General features: G+C 37.0%; 1 protein-coding gene across 1 annotated transcript in view; it reads left to right on the forward strand.

Annotated features, from left to right (window-relative positions):
• The window catches only part of TMEFF1 (transmembrane protein with EGF like and two follistatin like domains 1), a 92432-nt gene that overhangs the window by 43305 nt on the left and 25854 nt on the right, over positions 1-23273 (forward strand). Inside the window, exons 4-7 of the mRNA XM_081237680.1 lie at positions 2645-2671; positions 4847-4943; positions 20182-20330; positions 22535-22600. Of these exons, the coding sequence (XP_081093806.1) occupies positions 2645-2671; positions 4847-4943; positions 20182-20330; positions 22535-22600 (339 nt within the window). The remainder of the gene's footprint in view (positions 1-2644; positions 2672-4846; positions 4944-20181; positions 20331-22534; positions 22601-23273) is intronic.

The raw sequence follows: 23273 nt of genomic DNA on the forward strand, positions 1-23273 counted from the left end.
TTGTTTGTATTTACTTCCTTGTCTTTTCCTTCCTGAATTGGTAATGGTTAATTTTGGAAGGCATTAATATTAGTATCTTACTTGCATTTGTATTTAGCTATTCTTATGTGATTACTCCATTTCCTTTCTCTCCTTGTATATTACAGTGCCTGTGTTTTTATTGGGGCTCCATTACATAAGCGTAATTGATTCATGGTCCATGTGGTTGATCTCAAACTCCAGGTACACTAATACCACATGACTCAAAGCCCCCACTCTGAACTGTGTGGTTGGTATTTCTGGTGTGGCCAGCCCCTGCCCTAAGAGTATTGAGTGTGGCTTGTCCCACCCTAAGGTCTGATGTGGTCAACACCCTTCCTAAACATTGATTGCCTTCCAGAAGCTGAGGGCGAAGGCCAAAACTCTCTTTGGGCAAGGCCAAATTCTTTTCCATACACTAAATAATTAGATGCTCTTAGGCCAATAGACTATCATTTGATATGGTTCTTATACACTTCTCTAAGTACATTATGTTTCACAGACTTGATTTAGTAACTAAAAAGGAATATGGAGTTTTTTATAATCCCCAATTAATTATGCATCCTTTATGAGAAGTTTAAGACACCAACTGCTTTGATAAGCAGTGAATATTAAGCATTGGGAGGCAGAGTGGAAAGAGCTGGAAAGAGCACTGCACTCGGGTTACAAGACTTGGCTTTAAAGTAACTCCAGCTCTTGTTTACTGTATGACCTTATACAAGTCACTTAGCTGCTTTGAGCCCCAGTTACATACCTAAATTGTGATGGATGTCATCTCCTGGGGTTAAGTGAGAATTGAATGAGCTAATCTATAAGGTGCTATATTGATTTTGTTATCTTCTGGCTGGGGCCAGAGTTGTTCATGTCATTTGGTCTGGTGTTGGTCCTGTTTCCTGTGCTAGGAACAACATTCTCCTTTGCTTATTTGAGAACTTTTTTATGCTTTAAGATTGAGTGTAAGCCTTTTCTACTCTGTGAAATCTTTCTTTTCTGGTATTTCCTGGCAGAGTTTATTCACACTTTGTGCATATCTCTGTAGATATTGTACTGTATTTCATTTATCCAACACATCTGCCTTTGGCCAGATCCTGTTTCTTAACAGGAAAGTACTGTGTCCTGCCTAGGGAGGTATATCATAATCCCAGGGTTGGGGCAGGGGAAGGCGTATGTCCAGTGAAAATATGATTGACAAGAAGAATTCAACCTCATTATCAGAATAGTCACAGTGTATTTAATTTATTTCACAATTTTAAATGACCCTTAAGGAAGGTGTGAGATACTATATTTATTAAGATTGGACATTAGTTGGAAAAAAGATTGGGAGTGAGTAAGTATGTCATGCACTGGAACTGTCTTATTTATCAGTTTATATCTACCTTTTACTTATTATGTGTATGTTGTCTAACACATAATAAGTACCCAGTCAATGTATATGGAATAGAAGGGAAAAAGAGAGTTTGCCTAAGAAAAGTTTGGTAATAAAAATACTTTTGAGTTCCCTTTTTCCTTGTCTTTTTTCCTGCTCTTTTACTCTTTTTTTCCTCTTTACTTTCTCAGAGAAGATATAATTTTTTTATGGTTGATCAATCAAAATGAATACAATGTAAGACTTTGTATAAAACCCCATGAAGAGTTGAAGTGGATGCTACATAAAATCTGTATTTTGTTTCCAGTTCTTCCTGTTTCTACCATGTTTGGGACTTTTATTATAGTCTGCAGGAGATTGAAAGGAAGGGGGGAAGGGAGCGATATTGTTGAGGGTGTCTCCCACCTAGAGAACTATTTGAAGAACTGGAATGGATTCTCTAGGAAATCCTCCTCCCTAGAAAGTGCTGGGTAAAGTGTTAAGTTCATCACTTGCCATCTCTGTTCCACACTTATGATACTACACCATTGCCCTCTTTTCAACATGCTCTGCGCCATATGTTGGTTCTTTTAGGATTATAAAGTACATATTTTAAATTAATTACATTTTACTCTGGCTTCTTGCTGGTAACTTTGAGGGAGCCTCTTTAATTTGACTAGTAACAAGTTTCTCACCTACACCTTGGTGAGATTCCTTCTGGTGAGGTTTCCTAGAGGAAGTTAATTTCATCAGTAATATGAAAACCTCAGCCTTGAGGTTCTTTCCTTCTAAACCTTGGGGCTTTTCATATCGTTTGGCTTTTGGCTGTTATCCACAGATTTAATGAAGAAGATTTTTGGAGCAAGACCCAAAGCTCTTCTCATCCCTTTTTAATAAAAGCAGTTTATTCTTTATTCCTTTCAAGCTTTAACAAAATTAAAAATTTCTTCTACCTTTTAAGTGAGTTATTTAAAGTTATTTCTATTTAGCCATTTACTTTATAATATTTATTGGTTTTTCCTCTGTACAAGGCACCTGGGTATTTCCCGAATGGGCTACCAAGATGTATGAGGTATGCATTATGTGTCCAAGTAATTTATATTTGAAGAAAGGTACAAAATAAGTATATAAGAATAAACTGTTAGATATCCAGAAAAAATGAGAAAAGGGGCTACATGAGAATGGATATCACAGTTTGATTTTTGATAAGAAATTTTACTATTTGATAATATGAGATTTCCAGGAAAAGTATTCATATTCATTCTTTATTTTTCTTCTCAGATAATGGTTCTGGATCTGGAGAGGGAGGTAAGTTTCAAATACCCCTTAAAAAGCATTTTTTTTCTTTTACTTTTTAAAAACAGCTCTATTGAGATAAAACTCACATACCATGCGGTTTGCCCATTGAAAGTATGTAATTCAGTGGCTTTTAGTATATTCACAGAATTGTGCATTCATCACCACAGCCAACTTTAGAACATTTTCATTACCCCGGAAAGAAACCCTGTACCCCTCAGCTATCACCCCCAATCCCTCTATCCCCCTTAGCCCTTAGCATTCTTTTTTTCCTGCATTTATTTTTCATTATAGGTTTGTTGTCAGACAAAGGGGAAATGTTGCTCCTGTTAAACTGAAGTTACACCAAGGCACCCTCTCCTTAGGATCATCCCCAGATGATTTTAGCTTGGACCAGAGTATATGTAACACTCTCCCATCCCTTGCTTACAAATTTTTGCTCATAAGGAATTTTCAAGGTACAATATTTAAAAACTGTTTGAAAAACTAATATTTGGTAATTCAGTTTACTCTGAATTATTAGAATTGAGAATGACTGATCTATTTCATGGTCTAATATGGCTGTAATTCTTAATGAATATACACTGTATGCAAAGTAAGTTTGAGGTGCTCTGGGGATGCACTAAAAGAAAAAACATACTCTGGTAAAATTTACACTTATGCAAATGAAAACTACAGTTCTGATCCTTTCAGTACTATCTGAAACCTTACTCCACCCTTCTACATTTCATAGAATCCTAACATTTTAGAGTTGGAAGGGACTTTGAAGGTCACCTAGAGAGTAGAACTGTTCTGAGAAAGAATTTCAAGGATGAGAGTTTGACCTTAAAAAAAAAAATAGATTTAAACTGTCCAACAATAGAATTTAATTTAAATGGACATGTTCAAGCAGAAACTTTGTGATCATGTGTGAAGGATGAGATCATAAATTCTGGATCTTAGAGCTGGAAAGGACTTTAAAGGATCATGTGGTCCAGCCCCTGTGGTCAGATATTCAGTTAAGAAACTGTCATTGTTACTATATTAAAGAAGTGGAAGTTGATCTCCAGATTTGCTTATATGGTACAAATACTGGATATCTTGCCCTGAGGATGTTGGTTGTTGGCAATTTTTTTTTAGGGAGTATGAGTTAGAAAGGCTAAGTGGTTTGCTCAGATTAATATACAAACTTCAGTGAGCTCATGGTGGCTGTATGATTTCTAGATCTCATTATGTTTCTGAGGCCTTAGAAATGCTTGGGATTATGCTCCCTGGAATTGTTTTGGGAGTATTCATTAGAATTTGGGGAGGATTTCTCCCTTAAGTGTAGGCAGACACACAAAATGGCAAGTTTGGTAATAGTACCAAACAGGCACTTAGCTTTGTGTGCTTTCCTTATAACATCTTCTCTGCTGATTGACACCCCCTCAATAAGGTGTGCTTTCCCAAACCAGACTGGGAAATCCCTTGAGTAAACTGTAATCCCTAAATTGGCTTCAGAACTGACCTCCCTGCCCAGTTTGAGGTTATCAGGATAGGATCCACTCTAGTTAAGACCCAGGAGTATAGGGTTCTCTAAATGTGGGATATGAGCTGAGTTGGGGGCTGGTGGTATGCACTGTTGTTTTGTGCTGGGTCATATGAGACGCATACCCTTCTGTATTCTGGGTGCTGTTGGCTGTGCTAGGTGGTAAAGTAGAAAAGGGCAAGTCCTTTGTAAATAGACCCCTTTCCTTTTTAAAATTTGGAGGTAATTTTTAAGGCAGATGTGAAACTGATGTGAGGAAAAGGTAGTGGTTAGACTCTGCTTTGTTTAATCACTTATTTGCTAACCAGGATTGCACAGGCTATTTCAGTAGGGTAATCACTGGACTAAATTTATTGCTCATGTTTTTTTTCCCTCTCTCTTATTTAATGTTATGGTAATTCTTCTAAAGAATCAACAAAATCCTGCATACTGTTCTGTTGTGCATAGGTTAAGGGATTATTTTTCTAGCCCCAATACTTTTTTTTTTTTCCACAGAATATGTTATACTCTGTATTGACAACATTTTTGGACTCAAGCATTAATAGATTTTTGGAACTGATTTTTTTCAAGAGCTTGGGTACATTTTCCCCAGAAATAGGATAATGGCTGCTGAAAACATGAAGCATATCTGGAAAGGATCCCAACTTTTGGTTGAAAATTTAATTTTTCTTTTTAAACAGAAGAGGAAGGGTCAGGGGCAGAAGTTCACAGAAAACACTCCAAGTGTGGACCTTGCAAATATAAAGCTGAGTGTGATGAAGATGCAGAAAATGTTGGGTGAGTTGATTGAGGGAAGGGGATAAACTTACTTGGAGGTTAATTATCAGCATTATTATATTATAGAAAGGTATCATCTAATTTGCTTCTGTGTATTTTGTCTGTGCCTTCTATGTTTTTTTTTTGTTTAATGCTAGTCTATTGGCTTTTAAATTGACATAATACTATAGCTATTTAAGTGTTTTAGAATGGAAATCCATTTATAATTTTTTTCATTGTACCGCTGCCTTTTTTTCACTGATAGTTTTACATATTTTATACCAAGTGCTAATTTTATTCATCAGAATTGCTCTTATTTGGAATTATCTTACTATTATATTTTTAACTAGTATCAACGATAAACAGTTTTTCTTTTTCTTTTTTTTTTTTTTTTTTTTTTCTTTCTTTTTGCGGTATGCGGGCCTCTCACTGTTGTGGCCTCTCCCGTTGCGGAGCACAGGCTCCGGACGCGCAGGCCCAGAGGCCATGGCTCACGCGCCCAGCTGCTCCGCGGCATATGGGATCCTCCCAGACCGGGGCACGAACCCGTATCCCCTGCATCGGCAGGCGGACTCTCAACCACTGCGCCACCAGGGAGGCCCTTTCTTTTTCTTAACTTGCATTTTTATACACAAACTTTTCATGTATTTCAGTGTATTAAGAAAAATTCAAAACATTCAAAATTTTAGAGATAGTAAGTAAATATTATATAATAAGTAAAAATTATTTCTGGAAATCTCAGCTGCACTGATAGACATTTTGTTTTATTTTCTCATGTTCAGCCCTCACTAAGGTGGGTTTTGTAGCTGGACAGCATTGTCTGTCCAATTTCCTGTGCACTCCCTGTGAGAAGGGTGTTGTTTGGTGGAGTAGTAACAATATAGACCTCATCAACACAGTCATGTTTGTTTCTTCCTTTCATCAGGTTCCTGTTTGTTTATTCCCAGTCTCAACCTTCTTTCAATTCTCTGTGGTGCTTGCTTTTTGCATAGTTGATTCTAAAAGCTTTAATGCTGTCTTTAGGACCTTATGTAGCACAAATGGATCTTCTTCACTTCCTCAATTTTCCCTTAGTGCATATTTTACAACACTCATTTTATAGAGATTTGCAGGTTCTTTCTTACTTATATGTATTTTCACTGTGAATTTCCAGACTCGTGTTTTATTCAGCCCCTAAATGCCTATTTGAGCCTTTTACTGATCAGTGGTAGTATGGTTTAATTAGCATTTATGCCCAGAATGAGTTTTACAAATCAGGATAACCACATTTTCAGTATTTTGGTACAGAATCACCTGTTTCTCTGGCACTTGGTAAAATTAAATGTCTGATAATTTACTTGATATATGTTTGAAAGTAGGTGAGAATTGGCAAAAGACACGGTCAATAAAAAGTGAATTCAGCAAACCCTGAGTTTGCTCTGTTTCTGCATATTGGTCACTTGGATTGACATGTCCATCTGTTTCAATCAGAGTGGACTGATTTGTAAGAACATGTTTTCCAAAGTAGATTTTGGCCTATAGAACATGAGAGAAATGATAGCAATGTGGACTTGCAGAGAGAACAGGTAATAGGTATTATGTTCTCTTCTTCTCTCTTTGTACTGATGATATGCATGATGAAACACCAGCATTTGTGTGTGTGTGTGTGTGTGTGTGTGTGTGTATTTTTGTAGATATTTAGTTCTTTTCAGTATTTTTCCTCAGGACTGTTCTATACTAGTGTTCAGATTCAGAATAGCTGTCAGTGATTGATTGGCTTGATCTGTTGTTATTCCTTTGACAGTACCTCTCTTCAGTCCTATTTTTTACATTTCTCTGCTTTCATTTTTCATCCCTTAATTGAAAGAGATAGAGATCTTTTGCTGGGAAGTAGAATGGTTTCTGTGTAGTTTCAGAGGTGGCCCCAAGTATGACATCTATAAGATAAAATACATATCTTTCTATGTACCCCTTCTCTTGATGGAATACGTAGCCTATGCCCAGTCAGAGCAACTCTGTTGTATATACTAAATTCATTTTGTATGTGTCTGTTTGAGAACTTGTAACTGCTGTTCTTGCAGGTACAGGCTCTAAGCATAAGAAAGTGGGCATAGACCAGGGAAGGGCTTACCAATAGTAAGGAGCATGCAGGCTGAGGAGCTTCATGAGGAGCTTCCTAAGGAGCACATGGATAGATTGGGACAGGCAGCCAAGAACAGGCCAGGAAATTGATGCGATAATAGGAGAACATTAAGGAAGCAAACTATACCTTTACCTAGAAAATAAGTACATATATACATAGTAATAATAGATATTAAGTAAAACAAAATTCTATAAAATAATACTTAACCTTTAATAAAAATAATGTACTCTAATATTTTCCATACTGATATGACCTACAGTTAAAAAAATTGCTCTGTAATGTAACTATAATAGATATTTTATTTCATGTTACATTTTTAGGTATGGGTATTCATTTTCATTAAAAAAATTTTATCTTTTCTCATTTTGAAATGTATTTCCTATCAAAAGAAATGCTGTATATAACCTATCTGGTTTCCAAAGGGCAGCTAATCTTTTTTTTTTCCTTTTGTAGTTGGTTAATTTATTATTATTTTTTAAAATTTCTTTTTCTATTGAAGTATGGTTGATGTACAATGTTGTGTTAGTTTCAGGTGTACGGCAAAGTGATTCAGTTATACATATATATATCTATCCTTTTTCAGATGCTAAAATCTTTCTCTTGCTTTACAACTCTTTTCTTCTTGCTAATAGTAGGAAAAAAAACTGGCTATTTGGGGGAGGGGATAAATGGTACCATGTAAGTTAATTTTTTGCTATTAAGAGAAGTGTAGTTTTTTATTTAGCCATTTAAATAGAAACTGATTTAAGTATATTGTCTTAAACAGTATACAAAACATATTCTAACATATTCTTAGAGTCATGTATAGTTTGTTACATTTTTCAAATGCTGTTATATAGATTATTTTTTCAGCTCTTTATGGCGGTCTGTCCAGTGGGTAGGGCAAGGAAGTATTATCCTGATTTTACTGGGGGAGCTGAGCTCAGAAGAAGCTGAATGGCCTGTGATCAAGCAGCAGAACCAGAACACAGGTCTCATGACAAGAGATTTATCCATTCTGTTGTGCACACACATGTGTAATATGATGATCTTCTCAGAGGCCGCTGATGTTTTTAGTGGTAGCTGTTTCACGCCTACTCTGCTCTATTCTGCTTTGTGTTTTGGGTTCTACATTGTTTTATAAAAATGATTTTTCGGGCTTCCCTGGTGGCGCAGTGGTTGAGAGTCTGCCTGCTGATGCAGGGGACACAGGTTCGTGCCCTGGTCCGGGAAGATCCCACATGCCGCAGAGCAGCTGGGCCCGTGAGCCATGGCCGCTGAGCCTGCACGTCCGGAGCCTGTGCTCCACAACGGGAGAAGCCAACACAGTGAGAGGCCCGCATACCGCAAAAAAAAAAAAAAAAAAAAGATTTTTTTCTCCCATGTCAGGCTCTTCGCTGTTGCATCTGGGTGCTGTCAGTATGCCTTGTCAGTGATTCTGACTGTAGATGACTCCAACTTATTAATTGCCTCTCTGCTTCCCTGAAATAGGAAACAGTATGCTTGTAGAAACTATATCTAATGAAGGAATAAGTGTAAAATCAGAGTAAATAGGTTCTTAGTGGAGTGTATAAACTTCAGATATTGCATGAATTTTGTCTCTCTTGTCTGCTCAGTGGCTATTTTATTTATAATTTAAATTATTTTTGCTTGTGGGAGGCTTTTTTCCTCTTTCTTCCCGAAGCACACTGTGTCTCTCTAATGGCATCGTGGGGCTTTGCGTGGGTTTGTGATGGCTATCTTCATTGGTGCTTACCTTTTGAATTCATACCTAGAGCGAGGTAGTTGAGGTTGCAAGAAATTTGACTCCCACATGGGTGAGGTTTCAGTATTCCACTGCGACCGTTGTGACATAGTGGCTAGACTTTCTGCTTAGTCTTAAAACTTGGAAACAATACCTGCTTTACAGAAAATTTTGTTTCTTAAACTACATAATCGCAGCAACCACACTCCCTCTTTATCTAAACAGTATTTCTAACCGGTCCAAGGCTGAGGTTATTGCTGCAAGATAGCCCTCAGCTGTTTGTCTGGACAGTGGGACCAGATAATCATAGAACTTCTTCAGCCAGGTAGACCTTTTATATAGCTGACCTAAATCCCTGCCATGAATCATTTGAATAGTCTGTAAAATCATCTGGCATAATGTCAGTACAGGAGAGTTATAAAAAACCTCCAATTATTCCTTTGAACTTTGTCTGCCATGTGCTTTATGGAAATTGTCCCTGCTCTTCTGCCTCTTTGATGTCAGTCATTTTGGAGATGCTGTTTCCCTTTTCCCCTGAGTGATGTAAGCTCTCAGAGAAAGAATCATGTAGGTGTGCAGTATGACAGACAACGTTGACAAGCAGTTAATTCACCTGTTGCACATCTTTGTCATTTATGGTACCATTTTCTGTTTGGACACAGTTGCTGGCCACTATCACAGTCTGATGAGTCTCTCCCTCAGAACGTGGAATGAAATTTTTGTTTGTTTGTTTAAACAGAGAGAGTAATGCTATACATCTGTCATCTCCATTAATGTTCTCCTTTCTAGAAGTTGCATATACTTTAAAAAAAAAGAACAACCAAAGGAGTACTTTTCTACCATTATCTACTCTTGCTTCTGATTTCCTCCTAATCAGAGATGACAATAATTTTCATCATTTAACATTGCCTGACTCTGGATATTTGGAATCTAGACTTTTAAAACTATTTAGGTTTAATAAATTTCTACCAAGGCCCCTTAGATTATTATAATGGGAAAATAATTGCATGTTGTCCATTATGCTCTGATAGCAGGAAATAAACACTATTAAACGTTATTTTATACCAAGTATCACCCAGATGTTAATAATGACAGGCTCATTTGTCCAGAAATGCAGAACACAGTATCCCCATGGCCTCCTGCGGTTTGCTGAATGCTCTGTGACTCTTTGATGATTTGCCTCTGTTATTCTGTCTGCCTGAAGCCCACCCCTGTAGACCTACTTGTTTAATTCCTACTCTTTCTTCCAGCTTGGATGAAGTATGACTTCAGCACCTCTTCCTAGCAGCCTCCCTTGCTGTTTCTGCAGTCCCTGTGAGTTAGGTGACTAACTCTGTGTTCCTCCCTTGGTCTTGAGAAAAACAACCTCCACATAGCACTTATACTGTTGGGATCACTAACAGATTGTGGGCTCCCTGAGTACAGGGACTTTGTCTTGCTGGTTTCTATGTTGGATGAACTTGCCATAAGGTTGGGTATCTTAGGGTCCCTCTATAGGTCTTGTTGAACTCGTGGCAGTTCACACGGCTTTCCTGTTCACTTAGAGCCACAGAAAGGGTCGTTGTGATGGTTTAACATGTGTGAAAAGGACTAGTAGTATTGTGAGGAATTTGTAGCAGGTGAACTTGTTGCAGTCTTCATTAGGTGTTTATGAAATCTAAATAACTTCACATGAATTAGTTTAAGCCAGTGTTTTTCCTAACTGCTAAATAAAACTTACCCTATGGAGAAGGAATGACACTTTCTATGTACAGTAAGGGGAAAGGAAGAGACAGGATAGATATTTTTCAATAATAATACCTTTCAGATATACATAGTATTTGATGATTTCAAAGGGCTTTTTACAAAAGCTTATTTGATTCTGTCACCAGTGTTTGAGGTATTATCACTATTATTAAAGACTCAGAGTTGTGATTTGCCAAAATCCTAGAGCTAAATCAGAGAAGTCATTGAATTTATTCATGTATGTATGTATGCATTCATGCCTTTGAAATTCATAGTGTTAGAAATTCAAAAGCTTTAAAAGGCTTTACAGTAAAAGGTCTGTTTCCCACCCCACCCCTGATCCTCAGCTACCCAGTTGTCTTCACTAGAGGCAGTCACTGTGATCTGTTTCTTAATCTCCCAGAGGTGATTTTTGCATGTACAAGCAGGTATGTACACGTATTCTCTTTCTTTCCTTTTTTTAAACTAATGGCAGCGCACTATACATACTGCTCTACTCTTTATTTAAAACTTTTTTTGTAAAATGTACATTTTGCATACAGATGTGTTTAAAACATACACATGCAATTTAGAGAATACTACACCTATATACCTAACACCTAGGGTACAAAATAGAATATTGCCAAATTCACAGTACCGAGTGTTGACTTAGCTGCTGGCACTGTTAGATGAAGGCTTACGGAAAAAGACACATTGAACAGTCTCTGTGTCAGAGTCTGTCTTTTGGCTTCCTGGTTTACACGATTCCCTTCTGGGGAAGTGTGTGGGCAAGACCCTGAGTGTTATGGGGAATGTCATAGGGCTCATAGTTGAGACATCTGGTAGGATTCTCATATCACCAGGTATGGATGATTGGCAGAAATGTGGTCAGAGAGTGGACTGCTCTGTGTTTTCTACTTCCAGTCTCACCGTAGCTGACCTCCAGCTCTCAGGAGTATGTCAGTTAAATGAGTGTGCTCGTTTGGTTCAGGTAGTTGACATGAAGGGGAGAGCAGGAACTTCATCAAGGCAAGTACAATTAAGAATCTGAGCCAGGCTTACCTGGGCATTCTGTTCTCTGGCTAAAAAGAGGGCAGTAGGCATCTTGGTAATGGCATCTAGCAATACAACTGTCCACAGAGTGAAATTATCAATATTTCAGTGTGGGGACCTCCCTGGTGGCTCAGTGGTTAAGAATCCGCCTGCCAATTCAGAGGACACGGGTTCGATCTCTGGCCCGGGAAGATCTCACATGCCATGGAGCAACTAAGCCCATGCGCCACAACTACTGAACCTGCGCTCTAGTGCCCACATGCTGCAACTACTGAGCCCCCGTGCTGCAACTACTGAAGCCCGTGTGCCCAGAGCCCCGTGCTCTGCAGCAAGAGAAGCCACTGCAATGAGAAGCCCGAGCACTGCAATGAAGAGTAGCCCCCACTCGCCGCAACTAGAGAAAGCCCGTGCACAGCAGTGAAGACCCAACGCAGCCAAAAATTAAAAAAAAAAAAAAAATTCAGTGTGGACTGGTTGCCCTCTTAATATAGCTGTCATCTTGGAATCTTCCTTCAATGTTGTGTCTTTTCCAACAACAATCAGTTCTCCAGTTCTTCTTCACCAACTGGGTGTCCTACAATTCATTTCTTTTATGCACTTCTTGGAGTCAGTACAGACCCCACAGGGTAAGGACTTAGACCCACAAATTGCCCCCGCTTTAGACACCAGCTGCAAATGAGGTTCCCTGCACTTCTGCCCAGGATACTAGGAATCTGGAGGTTCCTAAGACCTCCCTTAAGGTTCTATAATTTGCTAAAATGACTTAGAATTAAGGAAAGAGCTGAATCATCTCATTAGCATACAAAAGACTCTTTTGTCAAGGTTCCAAGGGTTTTAGGAGCTCTGCCAGGAACAGGGGACAAAGACTAAACATATTTTTTGTTATACCACAAGCATCATCCTAGAAATTCCTTTACCTCTCTCCTACATACGATATCCTGTTTCTTGCATTTTTTACCTTTAACTTTTTAATTTTACTCTCCCATTTTAGTATATCTTTCAGTAGCTTCTTGAGAAAGGCTACAAGGTGAGACCTTATATTTAAGGTGTTTTTATCCTACACCTAATACTTGACTTATAACTTGGTGAGTGCATAATTCTAGGTGGCAGGTAATTTTCCCTCAGAATTGTGAAAGCATTGCTCTGTTGGCTTCTAGCTTCCAGTTGAAGTCTGAAACCACTCTGATTCACGGTCCTTTGTATATGATTTGTTTTCTCTCTATCGAAGCATGTAGAATCTCCTTTTGGTTCTCAGTATAACGAAATTTCACAGTTCCTAGAATCTTACCGACTTCTGATTTGAGAAATTTTCTTGAAATTCATGTATGTATATGTATATGATTTGTTTATGATTTGTTTTCTCTCTATCGAAGCATGTAGAATCTCCTTTTGGTTCTCAGTATAACGAAATTTCACAGTTCCTAGAATCTTACCGACTTCTGATTTGAGAAATTTTCTTCAGTTAGTTCTTTGATGACTTCCTTTCCTCTCTTTTCTATTTCTGGTACTTCTGTTATTTGGATGCTGGACATTCTGGACTAGTCCTTTAATTTTCTTTTCTCTCCTATTTTCTATTTAGAAAAATTTTTGCTGTTTTTTTGAATTTGTCATTTCTTCTGTACTTTTTAATTTCTAAGAGCTCGTTTTTGTTCTCATGGTGCTCCTTTTTCATAGCATCCTATTTTTGTTTTATGATTGCAGTATGTTTTTGTGCTTTGCATTATTGGTATTCTATCTGCTATAAGGATGAGGTTTTCTTTTATTCATTTTTATTCAGTGAGTTTTAATCTGTTACCTTAACTTGTTTTGGGGATTATATGGCCTTATAAAATGAATTAGTAAGTGTTCTTTCTATTCTCTGGATGATTTTGTGTAAGAATAGAAATATCTATTTATTGAATGACTGGAATGAATGTGTTCATGAACTCTGTTTAAAAAAACACCTGGATCTGATGCTGTCTTTGAGGGACATTTTTTAAACTGATTTCTTTAATGATTTTAGTACCATTCAGCTTCTATTTCTTTTTTAGTCAAATTTAATAGTTAATATTTTTTAAAGGTTATACATTTCACCGAGGTTTTCAAATTTGCTGGCATAAAGTTGTTTACAATAAACTTTTATTATCTTTTAAACCATAATCTGTAGTCTTTTTAAGTCCAGATACTGTTTTTTTCTCTCATCCTGCTTTGTTGATTTGAAAGTCTTTTCAAAGGACCAACTTTTGGCTTTATTGATCTTCTCTGTTGTAACTTTGTTTTCTATTTCTGTTTAGATGTATCTATAAATCTATATCCATATCCGTGTCATCTATATTTTTCCCCTTCTTTTTTTGTTTTCATTTATTCCATTGCTCTTTTTCTAATTTCTTAAATGGACGCTTAGTGATTTAACTTTTGGCTGTTCATTTAATATTTGAGGTAAAACTTGAAAAAGGTGAGGGATCAAACCGAGTGGATGTTTGAGGGAAAAGTGTTCCAGGAAGAGGGGAAGCCCTGAAGCAGGAGTGTCCCTGGTGTGTTTGAGAGAAAAGCAAGACCAATTTAGTGAAAAGATTTTTCATGGTATAAATGTGGAAAATAACTACTTATCTCCTTTCATCTGTCACTTTCCTTGCTGAGATGTCTGTTTTATGTGACAACTGTGATGAGTGGGGAGAACACCATCTCAGTCACTCATTAGATTTGTGATCTAAGGGTTTTTAACGACTTTCATATTCAGCTTCCCTGTTCATAATTTGTTGTCATGATTAAAGAGGCAAATGTGACTATCCCTGCACAGTAGGTGCAGAGTAAATGGTTGTTAAATGTTTTGAATTTGACGTGTTTGCTGAAGCGATTTCTTTCCATTTTAGTGCACACTCCTGTGCTTGAGCATCCTGCCCTCTGCTGCCATTGCCAGGCTGCAAACACGGGGAACCGCTGTAATCAGTAGTGTCAGCGGCCTCTAGGGTCTAATACTGTCTTCCTCTCCTCACTATTTCACTGAGCTGGACGTTCCTTGAGATGGTGGTTTCATTTTCTTTTGCCACATGCTATTGAAAACATTAGCTGTGGTTGTTCTCACAGCTCTTGGTCTTACATGGACCTTTTCTACACGTGATCAAGGAGGTTCCTGTTGAGCTGCAGTGCCCTCTTCTGAGTCGCTCGTTTCCCCTTACTAGATTGGTTCGGGATCTTGCCTTTGTTGCTCAGCCTTTTCTCATCCCTGAAACTGTTCTGTAATACTTTCTTCCATTGGCCACGATTTATTCCTTAAACCTGGAGTCGGCAAAATTTTTCTATAAAGGACCAGATGGTAAATATTTTACATTTTGGGGGCCACATATGGTCTCTGTCACATATTCTCCCTCCCCTCCCCTTTAAAAATGTAAAAGCCATTTTTGACTCGTTAGTAAATACTCTTATGAATTTAAAGTTTTTTTATGGTGCCTTAATTTTTAAATTGTGAAACAGAGCATATATTGAAAAGTTTATGAAAAACTTACACATTTAGTTTAATGTGCAAAAATGAAACAAATTGTGACTCCTGCCTTCCAAGCCAAGAAACATAGGGTATTGTCAATACTATAGAGCTGCCCCCAGCCCTGTGACCCCTCCCCAACTGCATCTTTCTTTGATCCACTCTACTGCCTTTTGTGGAAATCATTCCTTTACTTTCCTTATAGTTTTATCACATGATAACCCTCCTAATAATATATTACTTGGCTTTTGTTTGATTTTGAGTTTTGTATAAGTGGAATCATACTATGTGTATCTACTTTTGCTCAGCATTATGTTTTTAAGATTTATTCATGTTAATGCTCATAGTTGCTTAGTTGAATTCAGTTGTTTAACGTTTCCACATCCTTTTAGAGTCCATTTTAATGTTGATGGACATTTGGATTGTTTCCAGTCTTCTGTTCTCATGAATAATGCTCTGTGAACATTCTTTTTTTTTTTTACATCTTTATTGGAGTATAATTGCTTTATAATGGTGTGTTAGTTTCTGCTTTATAACAAAGTGAATCAGTTATACATATACATATGTTCCCATATCTCTTCCCTCTTGCGTCTCCCTCCCTCCCACCCTCCCTATGTGAACATTCTTATGCATGTCTTCTGGTGCACATGTGTAAGAGATTTTCAAGGGCCTTACTCAGTAGTGGAATTATTGGGCATGTGCATGTCTAGCTTTTCCTGGTAATGCCTGTTTTCCAAAGTGGTTGTACCAGTAAGTTTTCCCTTCAGCAGAGGATAAGAATCCCCTTTGCTCCTCATCCTTGTCAACACTTGGTATTGTTCTCTTAATTTTTGCTGTTTAGTGAATGTGATGGTATCTCATTGTGGTTTAAATTTACATTTTTTTGATTATTGAGCTGATTGAACACCTTTTTACATATATTGTTTTTATATGCTTCCAAGTTCTATGTCATTTTTTAAATTAATTTTTGTATGTATTCTGGGTACTGATTATTTGCTGGTTACATGGGCTGTAGTTTTTTTGTTTGTTTGCAGATTGTCGTTTTTATTCTCTTTGTGAGGTGTTCTTTATTTCAAAGTTAAATTTATTGGCCTCTTACGTTTGATCTTCTAAGTCTTTTGTAGTTTTGCCTTTCACATTTAGGTCTTTAATTCACCAGGAATTAACGAAATCTTCAAACATGTAGAAGAGGAGAAAAAAATAAAGTGGACCCCTCCCCATATACCCATCACTCAGTTTCAGTTAGTGTAAAAAATTCAATTTTGTTTTATCTCTTCTTCCCTCCACCTTTTTTGGGGGAAGTATTTTAAAGAAAATCCCAGCATTATGTCCTTTCATCTCTAGTTATTTCAGTTTTATTGATATTTTATTTGCTTGATATATGAATTACAGAGAGATGCATGTTAAAATCTACTAGGGTAGATTTGGCTGTTTCTCATTGTGATTTTATCAGTTTTTGCTTTATAGATTTTGAGGCTGTTTAAAAATATTCAGAATTATTATATCTTCCTGGTGAATAAAATTTTTTATTATGAGGGATCTTCTTTCTCATAAATCTTTTCTGCCCTGAAGTCTCTTATGTTTGACATATATATAGACATATAGCCATACTAGGTTTCTTCCATTCCAGGTATGATATATCTCTCACAATTCTTTTATTTTGGTACAATACACATAATAAAATTAACCATCTTAACTATTTTTAAGTGTGCTGTCCAGTGGTATTAAATACATTCATAATGTGCTATCATCACCACCATCCATCTCCAAAACTCTTGTAATCTTGTAAAACTGAAACTATATCTATTAAATGGTAACCCCCCCATTCCCCCCTCCCCCAGCCCCTGGCAACTACCCATATCATTACAGTTGAATATGTACCTTACAAGCAGCATATAGCTGGCTTTTGTATTTTTATCCAGCCTAACTATCTTTGTATCTTAACTAGAAAGTTTAGTTCACTTAAATGTATTATAGGGAATTCCCTGGTGGTCCAGTGGTTAGAACTTGGTGCTTTCACTGCCTTGGGCCCAGGTTCAATCACTGGTTGGGGAACTAAGATCCCACAAGCCCCGTGGCATGGCCAAAATAAATAAATAAATAAAGGGTAAAAATTAAAAAAGATATATATATAATAAATACTGATGTACTTTGATTTTTAAAAAACCTTATTTTGTACTTTTGTTTTGCTTTCTCTTCGTTTCTCCTTTCTTGCATTCTTTTGGATTTTTTTTCTCTATTAGTTTCAGTGTTATATATACTCCTTTTGGTGGTAACCTTAGCATTAACATGCTTATTCAACTTATCGCAGTCTAAAATTCATCAATATCTTTGCTCTTCTTAAAATACTGTAATTTCAGTCCCTCCCAATTTGTATGCTATCATTATTAATATTTTAATTTACTGTTTAAAAAAAATTAGCAGCACCTAGCATTGTTGCCATTATTTTATATTGTCAGTATTTTGTTAATATTACCTATATATTTATACTTTTGTTCTTCATTTATGTTTGCATCTCAGATCTTACTTGTAGGATCATTTTTCTACTGCCTTTATAATTTCCCTTATTGACAGTTGGCAGGTGACAAACTCTCTAAATTTTTACTTCTTCCAAATTATTTTTATTTTATACTCAACCATGAAAGATAGTTCTTTTTACATAGAATTCTATTTTATCCTAGCACATTGCAGGTATTATTTCACTGTCTTTTGGCTATAAATAAATAATTTGGCTTCAGTATTGCTTTTGAAGACACCTGTCTCTCTTCTTGCTTCTTTGAAGGTAATCTTTCTCTTCTTTCTGGCTGCTTTTAAAATATTATTTTGTTGCTGTTGTTACAGAAATTTCACTGTGATATTTCACTGTCTGGATTCCTTTTTAATAATTCTGTTTAGAATTTATTAAGCTTCTTAGTTATTTAGATTAGTATCTTTCTTTAGTTTTAGAAAGTTTGAGAAATTGCTGAGACTATTGCCCCCACCTTATTCTTTTAACTCATCTGGAACTCCAATCACATTTTTATTAGCTCTTGTGACTCTGTCTTCCATGTCTCTTAATTTTTTTTTCATATGTTCTGTCTCTTTGACTCTGCCATGGTCTGGGTAGTTTCCTCTGACCTGTCTTCCAGTTCACGGATTCACCTTTAGTTTATCTAATCTCCTGTTAAATCTGCCCATGAATTTTTTATTTCTAACAATGCATTCTTTATTTATTAGAAGTTCTCTTTGCTTCTTTTTCATATCAGCTTGCTCTGCCCATGGTGTTTTATTTCCTTGTCTCTTGTGGGTATGGGAGTGAGTGAGCATGTGTGTGATATACTTGTTTTGCTCAGAACTGTATCTTGGAAATGTTTGAGGTCTAGGATAATAAAGTTGGGTTTCTCCAGAGAAGATTGCATTTACTTTTGTCAGTTGTCTAGGGCCCCTTCCAGTCTTTGACCCCTAAAATAAATTCTGGACTTGAGGTTTTTCAGAACACCCAAGTAGTATTTTAAGTCGTAATTACTCATGTGAGGGCTGGCTTATAGTTTTGAATTCTCGAGGAGATGTTTTTTTCCCCCTCTCTTCAGTGCTGTGTAAACCACAGCAGAATATTTTTTTCCTTTAAAACAGTTCCCTTGGAATATGGCAACTCATTTATACTCTACCTTCATGCTTTTCTCTAGGGTCTTTAGACTCTCTACCTTAGGCAGGTCAGTATTATTCGTCTTCTGTTCTCAGAGGCCTGCAAAACCAAAAAATTGATAATTGAATTTACCTAGTTTGGTAAATGCCTTCAAGGTGAAAATCAGCTTTGGTAAACTTAACTGACCTTTCTCTATTCCTGTCTTCATATAACTTTTGTCTTAAAATTCCTTGCTTTCTTGACAACTTACGAATGCATTTGAGGACGTTTTGAAATATTTTGTCCAGTATCTTTTGTTGTTTTCATTAGGAGAATTAGTACAGGTTCTGAGTTCACCATGTTGCTGGAAGCAGGAGAGTCTCTGTGTTTTTTATTTTTATATTCCCAGTTAGATTTTACTGTCCTTGAGAGGAGTGACCATACCTTGGACTTTCTTGGCCTTCTCTATAATGCAGTCTCAGTGTTAAGTGGACACTCAGTTTTACAGGTGGATGTGCACCTAGGAAACAATTTTGAGGGTCTTCTATTTTACATGTTTTATATCTATTATGTTTTTTAATCTTCCCAATTATTTGGTAAGGTTACATATATTATTACCTCTGTTTTACAGATCAGTAAACTAAGACTTAGAAGGAGAATATGGACACAAATCTGGTTATTAGTTGGGCTAGGATTTAGATTCGTGACTTTTTAATAAATTTATTTATTTTATTTATTTTTATTTTTGGCTGCATTGTGTCTTTGTTGCTGTGTGCAGGCTTTCTCTAGTTGTGGAGAGCAGGGGCTACTCTTGGTTGCAGCGTGCGGGCTTCTCATTGCAGTGGCTTCTCTTGTTGCGGAGCACAGGCTCTAGGTGTGCAGGCTTCAGTAGTTGTAACTCGCGGGCTCTAGAACGCAGGCTCAGTAGTTGTGGCACATGGGTTTAGTTGCTCCGTGGCATGTGGGATCTTCCGAGACCAGGGCTTGAACCTGTGTCCCCTGCATTGGCAGGTGGATTCTTAACCACTGTGCCACCAAGGAAGCCCGATTCATGACTTTTGACTTATAATTGTGTCCTTTCTGCTATACCATGTTGCTTTCTAACTAATGTTGTTGACATTTGATATTTCTTGATTATTATCTTTAGATATGAAAATTTTAGAGAAACCACTGGATTAATAATATCTGGATGAAATTATCTCTAAATTCTCACCTGAAAGAAATTGTTAGCTGAGCATTCACTTTGCTTAAACTTTTATCAGTGACTTAAAACAATGTATTGACTTCTGTTACAGAAAGCAGAAAAAGAGAATTGCTTACAAACTGCTATGTATAAGATAAATAAGCTACAAGGTTATATTGTACAGCACCGGGAATATAGCCAATATTGTATAATAAGTTTAAATGGAGAATAATCTCTAAAAATATTGAATCACTGTGTTGTACACCTGAAACTAATGTAATACTGTAAATCAACTATACCTCAATAAAAAAGTTAAAAATTAAAAAAAAAGAATTGCTCATTTTTGCTGTTACAGCATTGTGAAATACTTTTTTTGTAAAATATGGGTAATTTTTGTTTTTTTCCGACAGGTGTGTATGTAATATAGATTGCAGTGGATACAGTTTTAATCCTGTGTGTGCTTCTGATGGGAGTTCCTATAACAATCCCTGTTTTGTTCGAGAAGCATCTTGTATAAAACAAGAACAAATTGATATAAGGCATCTTGGTCATTGCACAGGTAAAATTCATTCTACTTACCTAGAGACCTGTCTTTAATATTGAATATCACATGTCTGCAGTCTTATTTGTACATTTTGGTAGTGTTCCAAATTTGGAAAATGAGAAATCTTTGATGCTTTATTTTTTTATTACTATGTATTTTAGAATTTCTTTGTTCTGTTACTAACTTAGCTTTTTTTTCCCACTTATTTTTCATTATCTCAAGATACAAACAATGGTCTTGGTTTACTTATTTAGTTACTAAGCTGATCCTAACATGGACTTGTAGATATATTTATAGTTCTTAAAAGTTGTCTCAAATTTGTAATGATTTTAGTTAAGAATTAGCTTATTTTAATTATAGTAAAACTATAAGTATTACCGTATTTTTTTTCTTTGGCCACGCCATGTGTCATGTGGGATCTTAGTTCCTGGACTAGGGATCAAACCTGTGCCCCTTGCAGTGGGAGCACAGAGTCTTAACTACTGGCCCACCAGGAAAGTCCCAACCACATTTTTTTTCATCTTTTTTTCTAGAGAATAATAGTTTACTTTGTTTTCACATTTTCTCTGTAGTTTTTGCTCCTACATATTGTATACTCTTAGAGATTTTGGCGTGAAGTTATAGAGTGTAAGGAAAAATTATTACCTTCAGTTTAAAATTCTTTTTCTCTTCTTGCCATCATTTAGAAGCCATGATACCAACTAAGAATGAATTTTGGTTTCTTTTCCTACTAGAAATATCCAGTCACTAAAGGCACAGGTTTTCAACCTTCTTCCTCAGTAATACACACATGGGCTGAAATAATATATCATTTCCTAGTAACAAACAAGGGCCCCACACATTCTCATGGCCTAGGATTGTGCATCTTTCCTGCTTACAAGGTCTAACCCACCCTCCCTCTAAGCCCCATCCCTTTTTTGGACTTATTAAAGGGATATGTTTTTATCTGAGCTAAGGGAAGAAAGTTGCAAGCCAAAGTTTGCTACTTTATACTGATAGCAAGCTACTTGTGAAATACTGAACAACTGATTGCAATATCTGTGGTCTAAGCTACCGAAGAATGCCCAAGAAGCTCATCATAGGATTGCCACGTGGGGGTCAGGTATGCACATGGTACAGGGAACTGCTGATAGGGACCCCTTATAGGTGGAAGAAGTAGTATGGTTTGCTTTTCTTTCATGGGGTGGCATTTAGAGTGTAGGTAGGTTAAAGAGTAGCTTAGAGAGAGAATATCTTTTCTGAGGAACTGGTACATGATTGAATGGTACTGTATGGAATTTCAAATTCAGAACAGTTGGTCATTTGAGGATTTTGTTAATTGAAACTCATGCCGATTTAGAAGTGAGTTTGGAGTAGCTGGTCCTTAATTTTTGTCTTGGTTCCCATTTACACCTGAGTATTCCTTCCCTTTCCTCCCGCCCCCCCGCCCCACCACACTAGTACTGGGGAGCTGAAGCTTGTGCTTCTCAACAGGTGTTTATGGTTCATGTACAGTCTTCCTGTCCTACTACAATTAATCAGTCAGCAGTCATTTTTTTTTTTTTTTTTTTTTTTTTTTTTTTTTTTTTTCTTTTTGCGGTATGTGGGCCTCTCACTGCTGTGGCCTCTCCCGTTGCGGAGCACAGGCTCTAGACGCGCAGGCCCAGCGGCCATGGCTCACGGGCCCAGCCGCTCCGCGGCATGTGGGATCCTCCCAGACCGGGGCACGAACCCGTATCCCCTGCATCGGCAGGCGGACTCTCAACCACTGCGCCACCAGGGAGGCCCAGCAGTCATTTTTATAGTAAATTTTTTCTGATAACACAGTTGAGGTTCCACATTTATCTCAATCTGATATTTTTCCAGGGAAACTGGTGGGAGAAGGTAAATCTTGAGAACATTGTCCCTTGGAGAAAGGGCTAATCCTTTCTCTTCAGGATATGTGTTATTTCAGTTAGCACAGGGAAGACTTTTTTTTTTCAGGGAAGACTTTTTAAGGAGATGATATTTGAGCTGAAGTCTGAATGAAGTTAGACTGTTCATCACGCAGAGTGCGTTTATATCTGGGATGCCTTGAGGCTGAGATAGAAGTGGCACAATAGATCAGGAGAGTGGTAGAAAATGTGAGCAGGATAAGTGGAGAGAGTTGGGAAGGACCTGGAGCATTTGGAATATTTAGGAGTTTCATGGTGTGACTTAAACATCATATGTATCTTAATTTGAAAACTTTTCTCTTACAGACACAGATGACACTAGTTTGTTGGGGAAGAAAGATGATGGACTACAATATCGACCAGATGTGAAAGGTACTGAATCACAATTTCCCAAATTTTGGCCAACTACTGAAATATGGTCACTAGCTATCCTTAGTAGTTCTATTTCCATTATAACGACCTTTCTAACTTTGCTCTCTGTAAAAATATACAGTTGAATATTTGTAATAATACTGAAATAGTTAAGGTACCTCTCAGTTTACAGAGTACTTTCATATATGCTTTTTTTAATTGAAATTTTTATTGAGATAATTATAGATTCACATGCAGTTGTAAGAAATTATATGGAAAGTTCTCTCATATTTGCTTGTAAAATCCTCTTTACCTCTCTAGATTCTACTGTTAACGCTTACCCTCTGTGCATGGGTCTTTGAACCTTGTTCGCTCTGCCTGGAACTCTTCTTTGCCTAATATTCATCTTTCCAGTCTCACTGTAGAAGTCATTTCCTTTTGGGAACTATCCCTTGACCCTTAAATCTAGATTAGGTGCCTCTCCTGCATTCTCCCCTATCCAACCCCTTAACTTACTCTAAGTATAACTGTCTGTTCTACTCATCTGTGTCCCCGTCTAGGCTATGAGTTCTGTGAGGACAGGAGACTGTATCTATCATGTTCACTTTGGGATTCCTAACACTTAGCAAAATGTCTGGTACTTACATAGATGCTCCACACTTGTCAAAAGAATAGATGCAGCTCAAAGAAGCTG

Source organism: Mesoplodon bidens (genome assembly GCF_964165515.1).
Source record: "Mesoplodon bidens genome assembly, chromosome: 6".
Classification (NCBI taxonomy): Eukaryota; Metazoa; Chordata; class Mammalia; order Artiodactyla; family Ziphiidae; genus Mesoplodon; species Mesoplodon bidens.